The sequence below is a fragment of the Schistocerca piceifrons genome, chromosome 1 (assembly GCF_021461385.2).
Source record: "Schistocerca piceifrons isolate TAMUIC-IGC-003096 chromosome 1, iqSchPice1.1, whole genome shotgun sequence".
Taxonomy (NCBI): domain Eukaryota; kingdom Metazoa; phylum Arthropoda; class Insecta; order Orthoptera; family Acrididae; genus Schistocerca; species Schistocerca piceifrons.
In genome coordinates this window covers 862,355,980-862,378,032 of record NC_060138.1, presented here as the reverse complement: position 1 = coordinate 862,378,032, position 22,053 = coordinate 862,355,980, and the positions used below count along the sequence as shown (strand labels likewise).

The 22,053-nt window shown below is 40.9% G+C and overlaps 2 protein-coding genes across 2 annotated transcripts in view; one reads left to right on the top strand and one right to left on the bottom strand.

Annotated features, from left to right (window-relative positions):
• The window catches only part of LOC124716006 (histone acetyltransferase KAT8-like), a 104,512-nt gene extending 87,968 nt beyond the window's left edge, over positions 1–16,544 (bottom strand). The window contains 1 exon segment of the mRNA XM_047243137.1: positions 16,234–16,544. Within this exon segment, the coding sequence (XP_047099093.1) occupies positions 16,234–16,366 (133 nt within the window). The 5' untranslated portion in view covers positions 16,367–16,544.
• A 32-nt stretch (positions 16,545–16,576) lies between these two features.
• The window catches only part of LOC124716022, a 42,881-nt gene continuing 37,404 nt past the window's right edge, over positions 16,577–22,053 (top strand). The window contains exons 1-2 of the mRNA XM_047243139.1: positions 16,577–16,822; positions 17,087–17,209. Of these exons, the coding sequence (XP_047099095.1) occupies positions 16,647–16,822; positions 17,087–17,209 (299 nt within the window). The 5' untranslated portion in view covers positions 16,577–16,646. The remainder of the gene's footprint in view (positions 16,823–17,086; positions 17,210–22,053) is intronic.

Below are 22,053 nucleotides of genomic sequence, written 5' to 3'. Positions count from 1 at the left end.
GTCCTCAGGATTCAACCTGAGGGCTCATATACTGGGACAAAGGACTGGAACCCTTACAGAAGAAATCAAGACAGAGGACACCCCAATTTCAAGCTTACACAGTGCAGTGAGCATGACACCGCTCATTACATCTCCAAACAAATATATAAAACAAGTGAAATATTTAGCTCCAGCAATACAATGATGCTAATGAGACAGTAGTGGAATGTAGGGGGTTTTAAGCAGTGACAAAATAAACATACGACACTAACAATAACCAAAAGTCAAGCACACAAAATCCTCTCAACATTCACAAAAATCAAAAAATGCAAAAACGAGAACGGCTGGTATCATAAATTTCACTTGACCTACTTAGCTCATATGAAGCACTTGATACCATGAATCCACACAACTCGTAAACCCAGTATTGCAAATGTCACTTGACCTATACAGCTGAAATGAAGCTCTCAATACCAGGAACCAATACACAACTCGAAAACACAATACCACAAATTTCACTTGTTCTACATGGTAGTTAAAAAGAAGCCCGCAGTACCAAAAGCCAGCATACTCAAACTGTCAAACACTTTAGCCAAACCTTTGCTTACAATATCCATTTAAAATGAAGTACACAGTACAACAAATCAAAACACACTCTCTCTCTCTCTCTCTCTCTCTCTCTCTCTCTCACACACACACACACACACACACACACACACACACACACACACACACACACACAAGGTCACTCACAGTAGTCCAAATAACTGTAGGAATTTGATTGTAGACACCATCTCTTCCTGCTCCTAAATTTTTCTGTCATAGCCATTACTGACAAAAAAGAAATACACTATTTAAATATCTGACCAAAACAAACACATGGCACTATACCAAACAAGCAATAATCCATCACCCACAACACACAAAATCAAAGTAACTCAATAGCGAACCAGCACAATCTCTTCCAATGGCAACCGCACAAACTCAGCTAACAATGTCCAAGATACCTACCAAACATAACATCCAACACAAGAGAGGATCATCAAATGCTACAATACGCCATTTACAAAAACAACCTAATTCAAAAACAATGTGACACCATGAAATCACACAACAGCACAGTTACATCATGGGTCAAGGCAGTCATGCAGTATCGCAACTTTTGGTTGACCCAGGTTCGTTGATGCAAGCATTATGAATGCTTCTTGTTTTAGTTTTTGGAGTACATAAATCACAACTGTGGATGTTTTCCAATATACCGTACACAGTTTCCGGCAATGCTTGAAATTTGCATTTGCAACATTCATTTTTGCGTTTCCATAACCAAGACCGCTCCTTGTACAATTCAATAACCTGTACAATTGTTGCTATCAAACACTTTTTAGACATTTTCCTGTACTGCAAAACATGCACAAGGTATAATTACTACCACAAAAACCACAACATTGTGATGGTGCTTCGATATTCTGCCACAAGTAGACAGAATGGATAGTCAGGAAAGGAATGCGGCATTATAAAGTTAACGCATCAACTTCTGTGGCATGTTACGAGTGGTGACACATGAATTTAGGTGTTTGCACGCATAACTTCAGTGATATCACTCAAGTGGCAGCTAAATGGTATCACTTTTGCTGCATATGGAAACCCGGCTTTATGGCCAGCTTGCTCTTCATCTTCCTGTCTTAAATTCAGAAGTTCTTTTTTTTATTTATGAGGCTTCTTACCTTCTGATGAGATACATTAAGCCTTTGTTCACCCACACTACTGGATCTGGCCCAATAGTAGTGTTCCGATAAGCTAGTAGCAGTTTCAACAGTTACTATGTTCACTTTACAGTCCTGTTTTCCATAAATTTAGCCTACAACATACCTAGTGGAGTCAGACTGAATGCTTGTAAAAATTAACTGTAAAAGTAGTCTCTTGCTAGAAACCTTCAGAAGCAGTCCAAGTTGCACTTGGTATGATCTAGTGAGGTCTGATGTTAGAGTCACACCTATGAGCAATTGCCACTCTGTCCCGAGCATTTATCCAAGTCTGCTGCTAAAACACTCTGAAGAATTATTGGTTGATTGGTTGGCTGGTTGGTTGGTTGATTGATTGGGGTTGAAGAGACCAAACAGCAAAGTCATCAATCCCTTGCTTCAAAGGTGGTCCATTCGGACGGATTTACATCTCAGAAGAGTCATAACGATAAAAGGGAAAAGACTAAAAAACATAAAAGTGCAGTCGTGGTGTCAATGGTGAAAACAAAAGGAGGGAAGGCAGCAAGTGGGCAACCCCAAGGCTATGCTAGAGGCAGGAAATATCCCACCTCTGATGCAGAACAGGCAAGACCACCTGCTATTCAAAAGTGTTCAATTGCTACAATGTAAAAGTGCGCATTGTAAAAGAAGACTAACCAAATCTAAAATGCGATAAAAACAGAGTAAAAGGGAGAGAAAAGAGGAACTTGGCCAGAGAGGGGAGTCAGGAATCTCCAAACACAGCTTACAGTGGGAGACAACCCAACCCTCACTGCCCTGCCCCTACTCCAGAGGGAGATTAAAAAACCTTAGAACTGAAAATAAAAAGCACTTTCATGGAGGAAATTGAGAACCAGTTCAACCATCTGGGAATCGTCTGCCAATATTAAAGATAAAGTGTGGGGAAGTGTGTACTTAGTACACAGAGCCAAAGGAAGGGGGCATTCTACCAAAATGTGGGCTACTGACTGGAAGGCTCCACAACCACAAAGTGGGGGTGACTCATTACACAAAAAAAAAAAAAAAAACATGTGTCAGCCTGGTATGGGCTATGCAGAGATGAACCAGGGTGGTCGAGTTCTTCCAAGAGAGGTGGAAGGAAGAACGCCATGGGACAGGTGGCACCTTAATCACACGAAGTTTATTAGACAGGGAGGTAGCCTTCCAAGAGTTGACCCACGATTGTACGAAGTGGGATTTGATATGAAGCCGTAAATCCGCCGCAGGAGGGGTTACAGAGAATGGCGTATGTGACTGCTCTCCCAGCCGAATAATCAGCAAGCTCATTACCTGTGATACCCACATCGCCAGGGACCCAAAGGAAGTCAATGGAACAAGCAGCCTGATGAAGATCAGCGAGACAGACATGGATGGCCGAGACCAAGGGATGGCGGGAAAAACACCGATCAATAGCCTGAAGGCAACTCATTGAGTCCGTACATAACAAAACGTGGTTGAGTTGGGACTGTGTAATAAAGGTAAGCGCCTGAGAAATTGCCATCAATTCCGCAGTAAACACCCCACATGCAGATGGCAGGAGATGATTTTCCATGCCAACAGAGGACGTGAAGGTATATCCCATGCGATCAGCAGATTTAGAGCCATCGGTGTAAAAAACAAAAGCATCCCGAAACTCCTATACAAGTCGGCGGAAAAAACAATAGAACACCATAGGGGGAAAAGGAATCTTTCGGACCTATGCAGAGATCCATCCGAATCCAGGGCCGGGGAACTAACCAAGGGAGGGTGTTGGCGAGGGAACATGGGAGACAGGACAAAGAAGGAAGCTGAAAATCACAGCAAAGAGACGCAAGGCGGAGCCCAAGCGGTAAACATGCCCGAGGGCGGGAATCAGGTGGGCGACGTTCTTGGTCTGGGAACAATATAGAACAGGAAGCATGAGTGGGAGAGGAACAGACAGCGATTGCATAAGAAACCAGAAGTTAGGACCGCCGAATAGATGGGGGGAAGGGGGGCGGGGGGGAATCCCAGCTTCAACCAGGAGACTATCAACAGGGCTTGTAGGGAAGGCCCCGGTGGCCAAACGGATACCACGATGGTGGACCAGATCCAGGAGGTGAAGTGCGAAAGGAGAAGCCGAACCATAAACTTGACAAATATAGTCCAAGCGAGACAGCACTAAAGCCTGATAGAAATTACAGAAACATCCTATCTTCAGAAGTCTGATATGAGGCACCCAAGTGGGCTTGTTGTCGAAAAGAAGACCCAGGAAATGAAACTGTGGGACCACAGGTAATCGTTGTGCATCGAGGTTGAGCTCCGGATCGGGGCGGTCCGCAGTATGGCGACAGAATGGACCACTCGCGATTTTAAACAAGAGAACTGAAACCCATGTGAGAGGGTGGATGCACAGGTAAGCCGTACAGCACGCTGGAGCTGCCGCTTTGCAGAGACCATCGAAGAGGAACTAACCCAAATGCAAAAATCATCCACATACAGAGCAGGGATGACCAAAAGACCGACAGAGGCCACAAGTCCATCTATTGCAATGAGGAAAAGAAGTACACTCAATATGGAACCCTGTGGGATGCCGTTCTCCAGGATCCATGGAGAACTGAAAACAGTGCCAACCCGAACCCTGAACGACTGGTGCAACAGGAACTGGCAGATAAAAATCGGGAGTGGGCCCCAAAGACCCCACTCATGAAGTGTAAGATATGACGGCACCAAGCCATGTCGTAGACCTTGCGAAGGTCGAAAAATACTGCTACCAAATGGCAGCATTGGGAAAAAGCCTGTCAAACTGCGGATTCCAAGCAAAGTAAATGATCGATCGGAGAATGTCCCTCTCGGAAGCAACACTGGTAAGGTGACAACAGATCTCGAAATTCGAGGACCCAATTGAGCCAAGGGCTACCATCCGTTCAAGTAACTTGCAAACAACATTTGTCAGAATAATTGGCCAATTGCTTTCGACAAACTGGGGAGTTCTTACCAGGCTTAAGGAAGGGATCACGGATGGCAATGGCCGTACTCCACAACGGGACTCGCCGGTGGTGAAATGGTCCAGATGAGTGTGGGACAGCAAGGCTATCAGCGCGAAAAATCGCATCAGAAATGTCACGTAGGAAGTCATCAATACAACCCGACAAAGAGGGAGAAAAAACGACCTGTACAGTATATAGAGGCCAATCGGCATGTTAAGAAGACTAATGAGGTAACCTGTCCAGTGGGGAGTGGGAAGGGAGCAAGAGAATCAATGGGAAGTGGCCACTATTGCAAAGGTCGTTGTGTGGCGACCAGTGTAATAAAGAGAGGAGGGAGGTAGAAGAAAGAGAAAGATCAGTGACAGAAGAGGTACCAGGACCGGCACTGAAATGGGTAGGGGAGCCATCATTAAGTAGGCACAAGTCGTGGTCTGCAAGAAACTGGTCTATGAGTAGACCCCGACTAGATGGAAATGCACTGCCCCATAAGGTATGATGCGCATTAAAATCCCTGAGAAGGAGGAAGGGAGGAGGAAGTTGCTGAAGTAGGGCAATTAGGGCAGCAGGTGTAAGAGTCCTGTCAGGAGGGAGATAAAGAATAGTCTCCCTCTACGATTTTTACCCTCCACGCTGCCCTCCAATACAAGATTGGTGATCCCTTGACACCCTACAACATGTCCTACCAACCGGTCCCTTCTTCTTGTCAAGTTGTGCCACAAACTCCTCTTCTCCCCAATCCTATACAATACCTTCTCATTAGTTATGTGATCTACCTGTCTAATCTTCAGCATTTTTGTGTAGCACCACATTTCAAAAGTTTCTATTCTCTTCTTGTCCAAACTATTTATCGTCCATGTTTCACTTCCATACATAACTACACTCCACACAAATACTTTCAGAAATGACTTCCTGAGATTTAAATCTATAATCAATGTTAACAAATTTTTCTTGTTCAGAAACACATTCGTTGCCAATGCCAGTCTACATTTTATATCCTCTCTACTTCGACCATCATCAGTTATTTTGCTCCCCAAATAGCAAAACCCCTTTACTTCTTTAAGTGTCTCATTTCCTAATCTAATTCCCTCAGCATCACCAGATTTAATTCGACTACATTCCATTATCCTCGTTTTGCTTTTGTTGATGTTCATCTTATACCCTCCTTTCAAGACACTGTCCATTCCGTTCAACTGCTCTTCCAAGTCCTTTGCTGTCTCTGACAGAATTAGAATGTCATCGGCAAACCTCAAAGTTTTTATTTCTCCACCACGGATTTTAAAACCTACTCCGAACTTTTCTTTTGTTTCCTTTACTGCTTGCTCGATATACAGACTGAATAACATCGGGGAGAGGCTACAACCCTGTCTCACTCCCTTCCCAACCACTGCTTCCCTTTCATGTCCCTTGACTCTTATAATTGCCATCTGCTTTCTGTACAAATTGTAAATAGCCTTTCACTCCCTCTATTTTATCCCTGCCACCTTTAGAATTTGAAAAAGAGTATTCCAGTCAACATTGTCAAAAGCTTTCTCTAAGCCTACAAATGTTAGAAACGTAGGTTTGCCTTTGCTTAATCTTTCTTCTAAAATAAGTCATAGGGTCAGTACTGCCTCACGTGTTCCAACATTTCTACGGAATCCAAACTGATCTTCCCCGAGGTCGGCTTCTACCAGTTTTTCCATTCGTCTGTAAAGTATTTGCATAAGTATTTTGCAGATGTGACTTATTAAACTTATAGTTCGATAATTTTCACATCTGTCAACACCTGCTTTCTTTGGGATTGCAATTATTATATTCTTCTTGAAGTCTGAGGGAATTTCGCCTGTCTCATACATCTTGCTCACCAGATGGTAGAGTTTTGTCAGGACTGGCTCTCCCAAGGCCGTCAGTAGTTCCAATGGAATGTCGTCTACTCCGGGGGCCTTGTTTCGACTCAGGTCCTTCAGTGCTCTGTCAAACTCTTCACGCAGTATCGTATCTCCAATTTCATCTTCATCTACATCCTCTTCCATTTCCATAATATTGTCCTCAAGTGCATGGCCCTTGTATAGACCCTCTATATGCTCCTTCCACCTTTCTGCTTTCCCTTCTTTGCTTAGAACTGGGTTTCCATCTGAGCTACTGATATTCACACAAGTGGTTCTCTTTTCTCCAAAGGTCTCTTTAATTTTCCTGTAGGCTGTGTCTATCTTACCCCTAGTGAAATAAGCCTCTACATTCTTAACATTTGTCCTCTAGCCATCCCTGCTTAGCCATTTTGCACTTCCTGTCGATCTCATTTTTGAGACGTTTGTATTCCTTTTTGCCTGCTTCATTTACTGCATTTTTGTATTTTCTCCTTTCATCAATTAAATTCATTATCTCTTCCGTTACCCAAGGATTTCTACTAGGCCTTGTCTTTTTACCTACTTGATCCTCTGCTGCCTTCACTATTTCATCCCTCAAAGCTACCCACTCATCTCCTACTGTATTTCTTTCCCCCATTCTTGTCAATCGTTCCCTAATGCTCTCCCTGAAGCTCTCTACAACCTCTGGTTCTTTCAGTTTATCCAGGTCCCATCTCCTTAAATTCCCACGTTTTTGCAATTTCTTCAGTTTTAATCTACAGTTCATAACCAATAGATTGTGGTTAGAGTCCGCATCTGCCCCTGGAAATGTCTTACAATTTAAAACCTGGTTCCTAAATCTCTGTCTTAGCATTCTATAATCTATCTGAAACCTTCTAATATCTCCAGGGTTCTTCCATGTATACAACCTTCTTTCATGATTCTTGAACCTAGTGTTAGCTATGATTAAGTTATGCTCTGTTCAAAATTCTACCAGGTGGCTTCCTTTTTCATTTCTTAGCCCCAATCCATATTCACCTACTATGTTTCCTTCTCTCCCTTTTCCTACTACCGAATTCCAGTCACCCATGGCTATTAAATTTTTGTCTCCCTTCACTACCTGAATAATTTCTTTTATCTCATCATACATTTCTTCAATTTCTTCGTCATCTGCAGAGCTAGTTGGCATATAAACTTGTACTACTGTAGTAGGCTTGGGCTTCATGTCTATCTTGGCAACAACAATGCATTCACTATGCTGTTTGTAGTAGTTTACCCACACTCCTATATTTTTATTCATTATTAAACCTACTCCTGCATTACCCCTATTTGATTTTGTATTTATAACCCTGTATTCACCTGACCAAAAGTCTTGTTCCTACTGCCACCGAACTTCACTAATTCCCACTATATCTAACTTCAACCTATCCATTTCCCTTTTTAAATTTTCTAACCTACCTGCCCGATGAAGGGATCTCACATTCCACACTCCGATCTGTAGAACGCAAGTTTTCTTTCTCCCGATAACGACATCCTCCTGAGTAGTCCCCGCCCGGAGATCCGAATGGGGGACTATTTTACCTCCGGAATATGTTACCCAAGAGGACGCCATCATCATTTAACCATACAGTAAAGCTGCATGCCGTCGGGAAAAATTACGGCTGGAGTTTCCCCTTGCTTTCAGCCGTTCGCAGTACCAGAACAGCAAGGCCGTTTTGGTTAGTGTTAGAAGGCCACATCAGTCAATCATCCAGACTGTTGCCCCTTCAACTACTGAAAAGGCTGCTGCCCCTCTTCAGGAACCACATGTTTATCTGGCCTCTCAATAGATACCCCTCTGTTGTGGGTGCACCTACGGTAGGCTATCTGTATCATTGAGGCACGCAAGCTACCCCACCAACGGCAAGGTCCATGGTTCATGGGGAGGATGGTATCATAGTCTGGGGTAAAATTAGTAGTCAATTAAATGAAATTTTTACATTACAGAAAATGTATATTTGAATCTAGTCACTGCAAGCCCCTATTTAAAAAGTTGTGTTTGCTTATTGTTTGCTCCTTGTATGTGTGCATATGTGTGTCGATGATGAAAGCTACTCTGACCTGCTAACAAACTCCAATTACCACAGTCATAATACTTGTAACTGTGGGTCCATCCATGTAGAACACGTTAGAGCAACCTGCACTCAATGACATGTGAGCCACTTTGATGTCATTCTTTATATAGTACTGCAAACATACAATTAACTGATTATGTTAGTTTATACGATTACTAGGCCTTAATTCATTGTTGGGTTCTTTTGATTCTATTAACTTATGTCATCACTGGTGTTGTGTTTGTCTTCGTAAAGAATGTTTCCTGTTATAGTCTTCTGTTTCCTCAGTTCCAGATGCAGCGCGACACACCTCTGCTGAGAAAGAATATGGTGCTAAACTAATTGTGATGGTTTTAGTGTTGCCAGGTTTCTGCACGCTCATGCATCATACCTTTTAGTAGTGCTATATAAAGTCCTCTTGTGTTTTATTTTTTGAGGGGTGTTATAAGTCAAAGTTTCATGTTTTACCTACATCATCAACTAATTATTACATATTTTGTTAACGTGTTTTCACTTTTTCAGTAGTGTTTTTATTTTCAAAATTTCTTTTCCTTTATTTACTTATTGTGCATGTTGCACTCACAATGTAGACAATGTTTTCTGTTATTCCCCTCCAAATCATGTACCAAGTGAGGTGGCTCCAGTCTTAATGTACTGGAGTCGCATTTGGGAGGATTGGGATTTGTTCCTCATTCAGCCATCCTGACTTGGGTTTCCCATGGTTTCCCCCTGTTGCAAAGGTGAATGTCGTCATGGTTCCTTTGATTAGGCCATGACCGGTTTCCTACGGTATCCTCATCTTATCCAATCCTATTTTGAAATGTTTTATACACATAGAAAATGCTCCACTGAACAGTTTGCGGTAGGGAGCCTGGGATCATAGAAGCCAGCTTAAAGACATATGGACGTAAACGTGTCTACTGCATTGTCTAGCATTACTGTTTTCCTGCTTATTTACAACTAACATGCATATTTAAGTTTCCACAGACTGTGCTGTTTATTTACATGTACACTGTTTATTTCCTGCAAGGAAACAAGGAGGATGAGCCTGATTACTAGGAAATCACGATGAAGGTTTGCTTACTTTACTTGCCCTTAAGATGGCTCTGTTGTATCATATTTACATTGTCCGAGGACAGAACGTGCTATAAATCAATGACAGACCAACTCATTACTCAGTGATATTCAGAGATGTAAATGATGGACTTAGCAACATGAGGACCATTTGCACACCTGATTTTGAAGAGGAGGTGCTTTTGAAAGTGTTGCTGTGGATCCAACTACAAGTACTTACCATATTGCACGTGAAAAGTGTGCTGCGCATACTGGTGTGTGGCGAGAACTCCATGAACAACAGTTACACCCATATCACCTACAACGAGTCTATGCAATGCTTGTGACTGACTTTGCACAATGCATCGTATTTTGTCAGTGTTTGCTACAACAATGTATTGATCGAGCAAATTTCCTAAAAATTGTGCTATTTACTGACGAGGCCTCATCTGTTCTGATGGTATTTCGAGCAGCAGGTATAGCCATGTCTGGGATGAGGAAAACCATCATGCTGTAATAGAGTCACATCGCCAACAAGCTGTGAATATCTGGAGTGGCCCTCCCCCCATGAACCATGGACCTTGCCGTTGGTGGGGAGTCTTGCGTGCCTCAGCAATACAGTTGGCCGTACCGTAGGTGCAACCACAACGGAGGGGTATCTGTTGACAGGCCAGACAAACGTGTGGTTCCTGAAGAGGGGCAGCAGCCTTTTCAGTAGTTGCAGGGGCAACAGTATGGATGATTGACTGATCTGGCCTTATAACACTAACCAAAACGGCCTTGCTGTTCTGGTACTGCGAACGGCTAACAGCAAGGGAAAACTACAGCCGTAATTTTTCCCGATGGCATGCAGCTTTACTGTATGGTTAAATGATGATGGCGTCCTCTTGGGTAACATATTCCGGAGGTAAAATAGTCCCCCATTCGGATCTCCGGGCGGGGACTACTCAGGAGGACGTCATTATCAGGAGAAAGAAAACTGGCGTTCTACGGATCGGAGTGTGGAATGTCAGATCCCTTCATCGGGCAGGTAGGTTAGAAAATTTAAAAAGGGAAATGGATAGGTTGAAGTTAGATATAGTGGGAATTAGTGAAGTTCGGTGGCAGTAGGAACAAGACTTTTGGTCAGGTGAATACAGGGTTATAAATACAAAATCAAATAGGGATAATGCAGGAGTAGGTTTAATACTGAATAGAAAAATAGGAGTGCAGGTAAGCTACTACCAACAGCATAGTGAACGTATTATAGTGGCCAAGATAGACACGAAGCCCATGCCTACTACAGTAGTAAAAGTTTTATGCCAACTAGCTCTGCAGATGACGAAGAAATTGAAGAAATGTATGATGAGATAAAAGAAATTATTCAAGTAGTGAAGGGAGATGAAAATTTAATAGTTGTGGGTGACTGGAATTCAACAGTAGGAAAAGGTAGAGAAGGAAACATAGTAGGTGAATATGGATTGGGGCTAAGAAATGAAAGAGGAAGCTGTCTGGTAGAATTTTGCACGGAGCATAACTTAATCATAGCTAACACTTGGTTCAAGAATCATAAAAAAAGGTTGTATACTTGGAAGGATCCTGGAGATACTAAAAGGTATCGGATATATTATATAATGGTAAGACAGAGATTTAGGAACCAGGTTTTAAATTGTAGGACATTTCCAGGGGCAGTTGTGGACTCTGACCACAATCTATTGGTTATGAACTGTAGATTAAAACTGAAGAAATTGCAAAAATGTGGGAATTTAAGGAGACGGGACCTGGATAAACTGACTAAATCAGAGGTTGTACAGAGTTTCAGGGACAGTATAAGGGAACAATCGACAGGAATGGGGGAAAGAAATGCAGTAGAAGACAAATGGGTAGCTCTGAGGGATGAATTAGTGAAGGCGGCAGAGGATCAAGTACAGGGTTATTACAAATGATTGATGCGATTTCACAGCTCTACAATAACTTTATTATTTGAGATATTTTCACAATGCTTTGCACACACATACAAAAACTCAAAAAGTTTTTTTACGCATTCACAAATGTCCGATATGTGCCCCTTTAGTGATTCGGCAGACATCAAGCCGATAATCAAGTTCCTCCCACATTCGGCGCAGCATGTCCCATGAGTTCGAAAGCATCGTTGATGCGAGCTCGCAGGTCTGGCATGTTTCTTGGTAGAGGAGGCTTAAACACTGAATCTTTCACATAACCCCACAGAAAGAAATCGCATGGGGTTAAGTCGGGAGAGTGTGGAGGCCATGGCATGAATTGCTGATCATGATCTCCACCACGACCGATCCATCGGTTTTCCAATCTCCTGTTTAAGAAATGCTGAACATCATGATGGAAGTGCGGTGGAGCACCATCCTGTTGAAAGATGAAGTCGGCGCTGTCGGTCTCCAGTTGTGGCATGAGCCAATTTTCCAGCATGTCCAGATACACGTGTCCTGCAACGTTTTTTTTGCAGAAGAAAAAGGGGCCGAAAACTTTAAACCGTGAGATTGTACAAAACACGTTAACTTTTGGTGAATTGCGAATTTGCTGCAGGAATGCGTGAGGATTCTCTACCGCCCAGATTCGCACATTGTGTCTGTTCACTTCTCCATTAAGAAAAAATGTTGCTTCATCCCTGAAAACAAGTTTCGCACTGAACGCATCCTCTTCCATCAGCTGTTGCAACCGCGCAGAAAATTCAAAGCGTTTGACTTTGTCATCAGGTGTCAGGGCTTGTAGCAATTGTAAATGGTAAGGCTTGTGCTTTAGCCTTTTCCTTAAGATTTTCCAAACCGTCGGCTGTGGTACGTTTAGCTCCCTGCTTGCTTTATTCGTCGACTTCCGCGGCCTACGCGTGAAACTTGCCGGCAAGCGTTCAACCGTTTCTTCGCTCACTGCAGGCCGACCTGTTGATTTCCCCTGACAAAGGCATCCATAAGCTTTAAACTGCGCATACCACTGCCGAATGGAGTTCGCAGTTGGTGGATCTTTGTTGAACTTCGTCCTTAAGTGTCGTTGCACTGTTATGACTGACTGATGTGAGTGCATATCAAGCACGACATAAGCTTTCTAGGTTCCTGTCGCCATTTTGTCTCACTGCGCTCTCGACCACTCTGGCGGCAGAAACCTGTAGTGCAGCTTCAGCCGAACAAAACTTTATGAGTTTTTCTATGTATCTGTAGTGTGTCTTGACCATATGTCAATGAATGGAGCTACAGTGAATTTATGAAATCGCTTCAATCATTTGTAATAGCCCTGTAGGTAAAAAGATGAGGGCTAGTAGAAATCCTTGGGTAACAGAAGAAATATTGAATTTAATTGATGAAAGGAGAAAATATAAAAATGCAGTAAATAAAGCAGGCAAAAAGGAATACAAACGTCTCAAAAATGAGATCGACAGGAAGTGCAAAATGGCTAAGCAGGGATGGCTAGACGACAAATGTAAGGATGTAGAGGCTTATCTCACTAGGGGTAAGATAGATACAGCCTACAGGAAAATTAAAGAGACCTTTGGAGAAAAGAGAGCCACTTGTATGAATATCAAGAGCTCAGATGGAAACCCAGTTCTAAGCAAAGAGGGGAAAGCAGAAAGGTGGAAGGAGTATATAGAGGGTCTATACAAGAACGATGTACTTGAGGACAATATTATGGAAATGGAGGAGGATGTAGATGAAGATGATATGATACTGCGTGAAGAGTTTGACAGAGCACTGAAAGACCTGAGTCGAAATAAAGCCCCAGGAGTAGACAACATTCCATTAGAACTACTGACGGCCTTGGGAGAGCCAGTCCTGACAAAACTCTACCATCTGGTGAGCAAGATGTACGAGACAGGTGAAATACCCTCAGACTTCAAGAAGAATATAATAATTCCAATCCCAAAGAAAGCAGGTGTTGACAGATGTGAAAATTACCGAACTATCAGTTTAATAAGTCACAGCTGCAAAATACTAACGCGAATTATTTACAGACGAATGGAAAAACTGGTAGACGCCGACCTCAGGGAAGATCAGTTTGGATTCCGTAGAGATGTTGGAACACGTGAGGCAATACTGACCCTACGACTTATCTTAGAAGAAAGATTAAGGAAAAGCAAACCTACGTTCCTAGCATTTGTAGACTTAGAGAAAGCTTTTGAAAATGTTGACTGGAATACTCTTTTTCAAATTCTAAAGGTGGCAGGGGTAAAATATAGGGAGTGAAAGGCTATTTACAATTTGTAGAGAAACCAGATGGCAGTTATAAGAGTCGAGGGACATGAAAGGGAAGCAGTGGTTGGGAAGGGAGTGAGACAGGGTTGTAGCCTCTCCCCGATGTTATTCAATCTGTATATTGAGCAAGCAGTAAAGGAAACAAAAGAAAAGTTCGGAGTAGGTATTAAAGTCCATGGAGAAGAAATAAAAACTTTGAGGTTCGCTGATGACATTGTAATTCTGTCAGAGACAGCAAAGGACTTGGAAGAGCAGTTGAACGGAATGGACAGTGTCTTGAAAGGAGGATATAAGATGAACATCAACAAGAGCAAAATGAGGATAATGGAATGTAGTCGAATTAAGTCGGGTGATGCTGAGGGAATTAAGATTAGGAAATGAGACACTTAAAGTAGTAAAGGAGTTTTGCTATTTGGGGAGGAAAATAACTGATGATGGTCGGAGCAGAGAGGATATAAAATGTAGACTGGCAATGGCAAGGAAAGGGTTTCTGAAGAAGAGAAATTTGTTAACATCGAGCATAGATTTAAGTGTCAGAAAGTCGTTTCTGAAAGTATTTGTATGGAGTGTAGGCATGTATGGAAGTGAAACATGGACAGTAAATAGTTTGGACAAGAAGAGAATAGATGCTTTCGAAATGTGGTGTGCACAAGAATGTTGAGGATTAGGTGGGTAGATCACGTAACTAATGATGAGGTATTGAATAGGATTGGGGAGAAGAGAAGTTTGTGGCACAACTTGACTAGATGAAGAGATCGGTTGGTAGGACATGTCCTGAGGCATCAAGGGATCACAAATTTAGCATTGGAGGGCAGCGTGGAGGGTAAAAATCGTAGAGGGAGACCAAGAGATGAATACATTAAGCAGATTCAGAAGGATGTAGGTTGCAGTAGGTACTGGGAGATGAAGGAGCTTGCACAGGATAGATTAGCATGGAGAGCTGCATCAAACCAGTCTCAGGACTGAAGACCACAACAACAACAACAACAACAACATCTGGAGTGGCATTGTAGGCAACAATATCATTGGGCAACATCTTCTAACTGGCCATTTGATTGGCTACATGTACTTGAGGTACACGCAAAGAGTTCTACCTGAATTGTTGTTGAACATACCCTTGACTGCTCGAAAGAGGATGTGAATACATGATGGTGCACTGCCTCACTTCAGGGCGGATGTCTGCAACCATCTCAAAGCTGTATTTCTTGGTCCCAGGATTGGAAGGGTAGGTCCTATTCTATGGTCTGCAAGGTCATCTGGCCTGAATCCCCTTGATTACTTCCTATGGGGATATCTAAAGTCTCCTTAAGCTGGCTTCTCTGACCTCAGGTAGCCTGCCTCAAATTGTTTAGCAGAGCATTCTCTGTGTCATGTTTAATTTTTTCATTGCGTTAAGGAAATACCCTGTTGTATATAATATTTCTGTTTGCTTCTGATATGTCTAATACTATTGTACAAAATAATCTCTCAACAAATAGACAAATGGGAGACATGTTTCTAACTATCCAAAGAAATGAATTATTCATATGTTAAAAGTAACAAAACCAGATATTTTGGCAAATCTGCCATTTTAATTTTTTGACAATATTTACAATTTGTACTAGAGGTCTCTATTCCATTAACTCTTTTGCTGATTTACTGTTTTAATCTGACATACTATAATTTTGAAAGTACAATACTGGACAAGAAGTGTTCATTTAAAGTTTAAAATCAGCCCATTTGTGGAACACACAATATTCCCTGATAAAAACAAAATTTTTATCTTATCTGCTCATGTCTCCTTACTCACCTTAACAATGATGCAAAAAGAACTAATTCTGTACCTTGACCCACATAAATCAGTTCATTCATTTACAATGATGATAACATAAGATCTATGAATAACGTTATGAAACATTTATCGTGTCATACGAATTACTTGAACAGTTTAATATGAAGTTTCATACATTCTTAAACGATATTTGAATTAAGCACGTGATGAAACAGATAGCCTATTACTTAAAAATTAAATTTTCAAATAGAATGGTATGGCTGTTGCTGTCAAATTCCTTAGATAACCTGAAACTCCAAATGTTGAAATTCTATCGTTACAACAATTTGGTGTGTGTGTGTGTGTGTGTGTGTGTGTGTGTATATAGAGTCAGCTCATGTCAAATCAACTAATGTTGGTTAAGTTATATTTAGCGTGGATTAACTATCCATTATATGCATGACTACAGAAACGATCACAATGACGAGTGTTGTTGGAAATATAGCTATCACCATATCAACAACTCTTCATAAATGATAAGGAAGGGCACGAATTGAAGAGAAGCAAGGCAATGTCCATCAAGGTAAATACAACTATCAGTTTAACAAAAAAAAAAAGGAACAATGAAGTCCATGTAATCACTTACGCCATGTATCAGATCTCCTTGCCAAGTAGTGATCGCCAGTGTCGAGAGGTTGTTCCTCAAAAGATTCGGCATCTTCGTTGTCACCTTTGTGATCTGTAGAATTACTGTCCACACGTTTCTCTTGTTTCACCATTGTTTCAATGTTTTAGGAATTCACTCCTACCTCACAGCATCACTGCAAACTATTTGCACTTTCGTTGCCAGCTGTTTGTAAATCTCCGAAATTCAAAATTCTCTCTCCGCCCTTACCAATCACCATGACGCTTTCAACTCGTTTGTTGTGATATTTCACCAAACTTACAGAATCTGTGGAATTGCAGCGACTACACGCAGTAACAAGTGAAAATCGATGTACGCTATTTCTTCTGTTCTATTTATGTTTGCTCAAACAGTGTAAAATTTTTGTCAACACCATGGATTCAGCATTCAAAAGGGACAAGGATAACAAGAAGACAGTGGTGTCAAAATTTGAGTTATTTAAGAAACCCATCAACACTCATAATGTACTGTTTTACTACGTTCCATTCTACGGAGCAGCGAGTTACAGTGCTTTATCTGTTAATGTTTTAAATCCCGGCTTGGGAGTAAGGTAGGATAACACAGTATAACGTCAGAGGAGAGAAAGATCAAATTCTTTCAGCACGTGTTTATAAAAAAAACATTTGTTATTAGTAATTTTTAATACATTACTCGTTGTCATTACTGTAGGGCCGGCCAGAGTAATATGAAAACAGTCATTACCACAGTGTCCAAATTTTCATGCAGAAAGCTGGAGTATCATGTTTATAACGTATATAATATACAAGGAAATCTGAGTAGTAAGTTAATTTTGCCTTTCTCAATGATTGTACAGGATGTTCCCGAAACGTGATGTGACAAATATATTGCTGTTGTCTACTTTAATTGGAACTGGTCTGTATATATATGACAGGAAGCACATGAGAGCAGCACCGAAAATTCCAAAAGTTGGATACAGGTATGAACAAAGATAAAGCACACTGTTCATTGAATACCGATTTTTGGTCTCAAAAGCATTTCTACTACTGAGGTTTCATAACGTAAGTGTAATTGTGTCTTTCTCGACCACCGAAAGAAAAATTATAATCTATTGAATCTACATGTTCTGCGACAGACCTGAAGTGGAGAGGCTTATTTAGCTAACAAGTCAGCTGTCTCATCTTCATATGTATCTCTTTATTGATCCTGTATAACACGGTGTAGTATCTACATAGTTTGCAGTTACGATATAGGACAAGTCAGATGTGAGGTAGTAAATATAATGTACGTATACTACGATTTTGAAATAATAATTCAATACATGTTGCATAGCCGGCCAGAGTGGCCTAGCGGTTCTAGGTGCTACAGTCTGGAACCGCGCAACCGCTACGGTCGCAGGTTCGAATCCTGCCTCGGGCATGGATGTGTCCTTAGGTTAGTTAGGTTTAAGTAGTTCTAAGTTCTAGGGGACTGATGACCTCAGAAGTAAAGTCCCATAGTGTTCAGAGCCATTTGAACCATGTTGCATATTAATTGCATAATTATGGAAGCAGAGAAAATGATTGAAAACAAGTATGGCTAAGAATATTGATCAGTTACACTATTTTTTGATGGTGTTCAAAAAACTTAAAAACGGAATAGGAGTGCTATTCAAGCAAATACTCTTTCAGTTTCGCTTTAAATTTATATAAATTTGGTACATGTTTCATACTGAATGGCATGTGGCTTTATATCACAATGCCAGTTTACAATTGTACTGACATGTAGGTTACACTTATACCTTACATCGTAAGAGTGCAAAATCACTGTTATGCTTGAAGATATTTTCTTCTTTGAAGGTGTTTCCTTTCGTGAAGATTAGTGCTTGTTAGGTATATACAGTATACAAAGTGGGGGCAATATATTGACTTTTCAAAATTCGTTTACAGAATTCTCTGCATTTAGCTTGTTTTATTATTCTGACAATCTTTTTCTATACTCTAAACATTTTTTCTGCTAGTTGTGGACCCTCCCAAATAGTAAAAATTCCAGGTACATCAGTAGTGATTGGGTATCGTCAGGGTACATTTTGATCACTATGACTTGTATATTTGTCATTATCCTTATAGCATATGTGAATGTATTTACTTTTCTGTTTAGATTATTTACGTACAGGTACCATTTCAGGTTTTCCTGAATACCTAAAACTTTTGACTCACTTGCCGATGAGACAGTTTTTGGGAAATACGGAAGCGTCTGATCCCGCCGTCTGCTTTGACCCATGACGTCACAAATATGGCGGAAACAAAAACACACACACACACTTTCCACGAGAAGCCTAATGACACTAACGGGACAAGCGCGGGAAATGGGGTGTTTTGGGTGGGGGGCAAACTAAATATAAACAAATTTAGACGCCTCGCGTAGCTACAACGTGTAAGTGAAGACAGCCATGCATGAATACCCACCCACCTCCCCAGGGGTCATAACCCCTGCAACCCATAGAAGATAAAGATGCTTCAGTAGCTGATTAGTGTTTTTTGTCTTTTTAAAAAAAAAATCTCACGGGATAGAACGAACAAATCAGAAAGATAAATATAATAAACTAAAACAGAAATTGGAGGAAACAGATAATTAAAATAAGTAAGAAGTGTTTTTAAATTTAAAAAAAAAAATCTCACGAGATAGAACAAACAGATCAGAAAAGTAAATAAAATAAGATAAAACAGAACTGGAGACAGCCACACTCAAACCAAACTCTGCGCCGTCATGACGTCACACACGACGACACCCTTACGTCACGGGTCAAAGCCGACGCATGGGATCGGACGCTTCTGTCGACCCAGTTTTTGCACTGATACTAAAGATTAGTGTTGCAGGGTGCAGTTTCTGTGCATTGTGGAAATATATTGTCACAGTTTTTAAAATGGTTCATTTTTATTCCCCCTCTGCAGTCTGTATTTCAGTACCATTATGTTGAATATTGAATTACAATTCCAACTTTTTTTATTTTTATTTTTTTAGACCATTTTTGTGGCACAATTTAATTAGGGTATTTGTGTTGTCTGCCAAAAGTGCTGTGATCTCATTAGTTGTTTTTTCTGTCAGAGAATTAACTTAAACAGTAAAGAACTGACCATTGAGGGACTGCATACCTGATTTTTTTGTGCAGTACTAGAAAAATGGGATTTTTTGTGTTTTTACATCTTGGCATTTTGAATGATTTGTCAACACTCGAGCTAAGAATGGACCCATCTGTTTGGTAGCCCACAAAAAAGCCATAATCATTTAATTTTTGCAACAGACTATTATGATCAGTTACATTAAAGCTTTACTGAGGCCAAGGGATATGCCAGAAACATGTTGCTAGTCTCCTGAGAAACAGTTTCTCAAGAATTTTGCCAAAGCCTCGTAGAACTGATACACAGCTTCCTATTTGTCTCCTTTCTTGTACCGTAATGTTACTTTTGCAGTTTTCAGTTTTTTTTGGGAATATACCACTCATGAATATTTGTTAGTGGTTTTACAATAAATACATTTGCTTTGTTGATCATATCTGGTAATTCATCAGACTGTGTAATCTTTTAATAAACAAAGATTATTCCTCAGATGTTGTGGAAGACATGAATGGTATTTTGTATTAATTTTTAATCTAGTTGTAATCTATTGGCATAGGGTTGTGTTTTGTGATATTTAGCAATCAGTTGTGCTATATACAGTGAAGCACCAAAGAGACAGGTATAGGCAGGGGTATTCAGATAGATTTATGTAAATAGGCAGAATACGGTGCTGTGGTCTATCACAGTTTTTAAATCAGTTGCTGCTGCTACAATGGCAGTTTATCAAGATTTGAGTGAGTTAGAACGGGGTGTTATAGTCGGCGCATGAGCGATGGGACACAGCATCTCCAAGGTAGCAATGAAGTGGTGATTTTTTGTATGACCATTTCAAGTGTGTACCGTGAATATCAGGAATATGGTAAAACATCAAATCTGTGACATCGCCGCTGTGCCATTTGAGGCACTGTGTCGCAGATTGCAGGTCCCCTCCCACTGGAGGTTCGAGTCCTCCCTCGTGTGTGTGTGTGTGTGTGTGTGTGTGTGTGTGTGTGTGTTTTGTTTTTAGCATATGTTATTGAAAGTTAATTTAAGTAGTGTGTAAGTCTAGGGACCGATGACCTCAGTACCAGAAAACGATCCTGCAAGAACGGGACCGACGACGACTAAAGAGAGTTGTTCAGTGTTACAGAAGTGCAACCCTTCCACAAATTGCTGCAGATTTCAATGCTGGACCATCAAAAAGTGTCAGTGGGGACCTTTTGATGAAACTTGCTTTTGGAGCCGAAATCCCATTTGTGTAACCTTGATGACTGCATGACATAGGCTTTATGCCTTGCCTGGGCTTGTCAAAACTTTCATTGGACAGTTGATGACTGGAAACATGTTGCCCTGTTGGATGAGTCTCGTTTCAAATTGGATCGAGCGGATGGATGTGTAGGGTATGGAGACAACCTCATGAATCCATAGACCCTGCATGTCAGCAGGGGACTGTTCAAGCTGGTGGAGGCTCTGTAACGGTGTGGGGCATGTGCAGTTGGGGTGATATGGGATCCCTGATACGTCTAGATATGACTCTGACAGGTGACACGTATGTAAGCATCCTGCCTGATCACCTGCATCCATTCGTGTCCATTGTGCATTCCGACAGACTTGGGCAATTCCAGCAGGACAATGTGACACCCCACATATCCAGAATTGCTACAGTGGGTTCAGGAACACTCTTCTGAATTTAAACACTTCCACTGCCCACCAAACTCCCCAGGCATGAACATTATTGAGCATATCTGGGATGCCTTGCGACATGGTGTTCAGAAGAGATGTCCATCCTCTCATACTCTTAAAGATTTATGGTCAGTCCTGCAGGATTCTTGGTGTCAATTCCCTCTGGCACGACTTCAGACATTAGTCGAGTCCACGCTATGTCATGTTGTGGCACTTCTGCATGCTCATGGGGGCCCTACACGATATTAGGCAAGTATACCAGTTTCTTTGGCTCTCCAGTGTATAATTAGTGTTAAATTTACTAACCGTTATTGTGGGTTAAGTTATTTTACAATTATTTTCTTTAAGCTTGATATTATTGTCGTCTAATGACATTGCATATGTTTCTTCTTTGATGATTTCTTCTTCCAGAATTTTCTATTTGTCTGTCATTTTCTACCTTCTTTACTTTTGATATTATTTGTCTAATTATTCATTTACATTGTTTAAAATAGTTAATAAAAAAGGATTAGTGGTTTGATTGCAGTATTCATATGTTTTCTTCTCATTCTGGTGTGATATATTGATTCATTTGTTTGAATTATATACGGGATTTATTACTTATGTTTGTTTGTGAAAAGCTATTTTTAAAAAAAATGTTTGTATGTGGCCATAAATTTATCAAATTAGTCAACTGTATTGCTTGAACTGTGGGCATCAGTCCACTTTACTCTTCTCATGCTAGATCAAAAGTAATCTACATTTTCTTTAGTGAACTTTCTGACATAAAGCTTTATTTTTCTTGAGGATTTTAGCTATCCCAGAATAGCTATTGTTTGAAATTTGGTCATGATAATCATTACAACCAGTGTTTACGTTTTGTGTGTTGTACTTATATTTCTCTGTATTTATAAAAACCTGATCTGTTTGGGTTATAAGTACTAGTTATATGTTCGCATTCGGGAGGACGACGGTTCAGTCCCGTCTCCGGCCATCCTGATTTAGGTTTTCCGTGATTTTCCTAAATCGTTTCAGGCAAATGCCGGGATGGCTCCTTTGAAAGGGCACGGTCGATTTCCTTCCC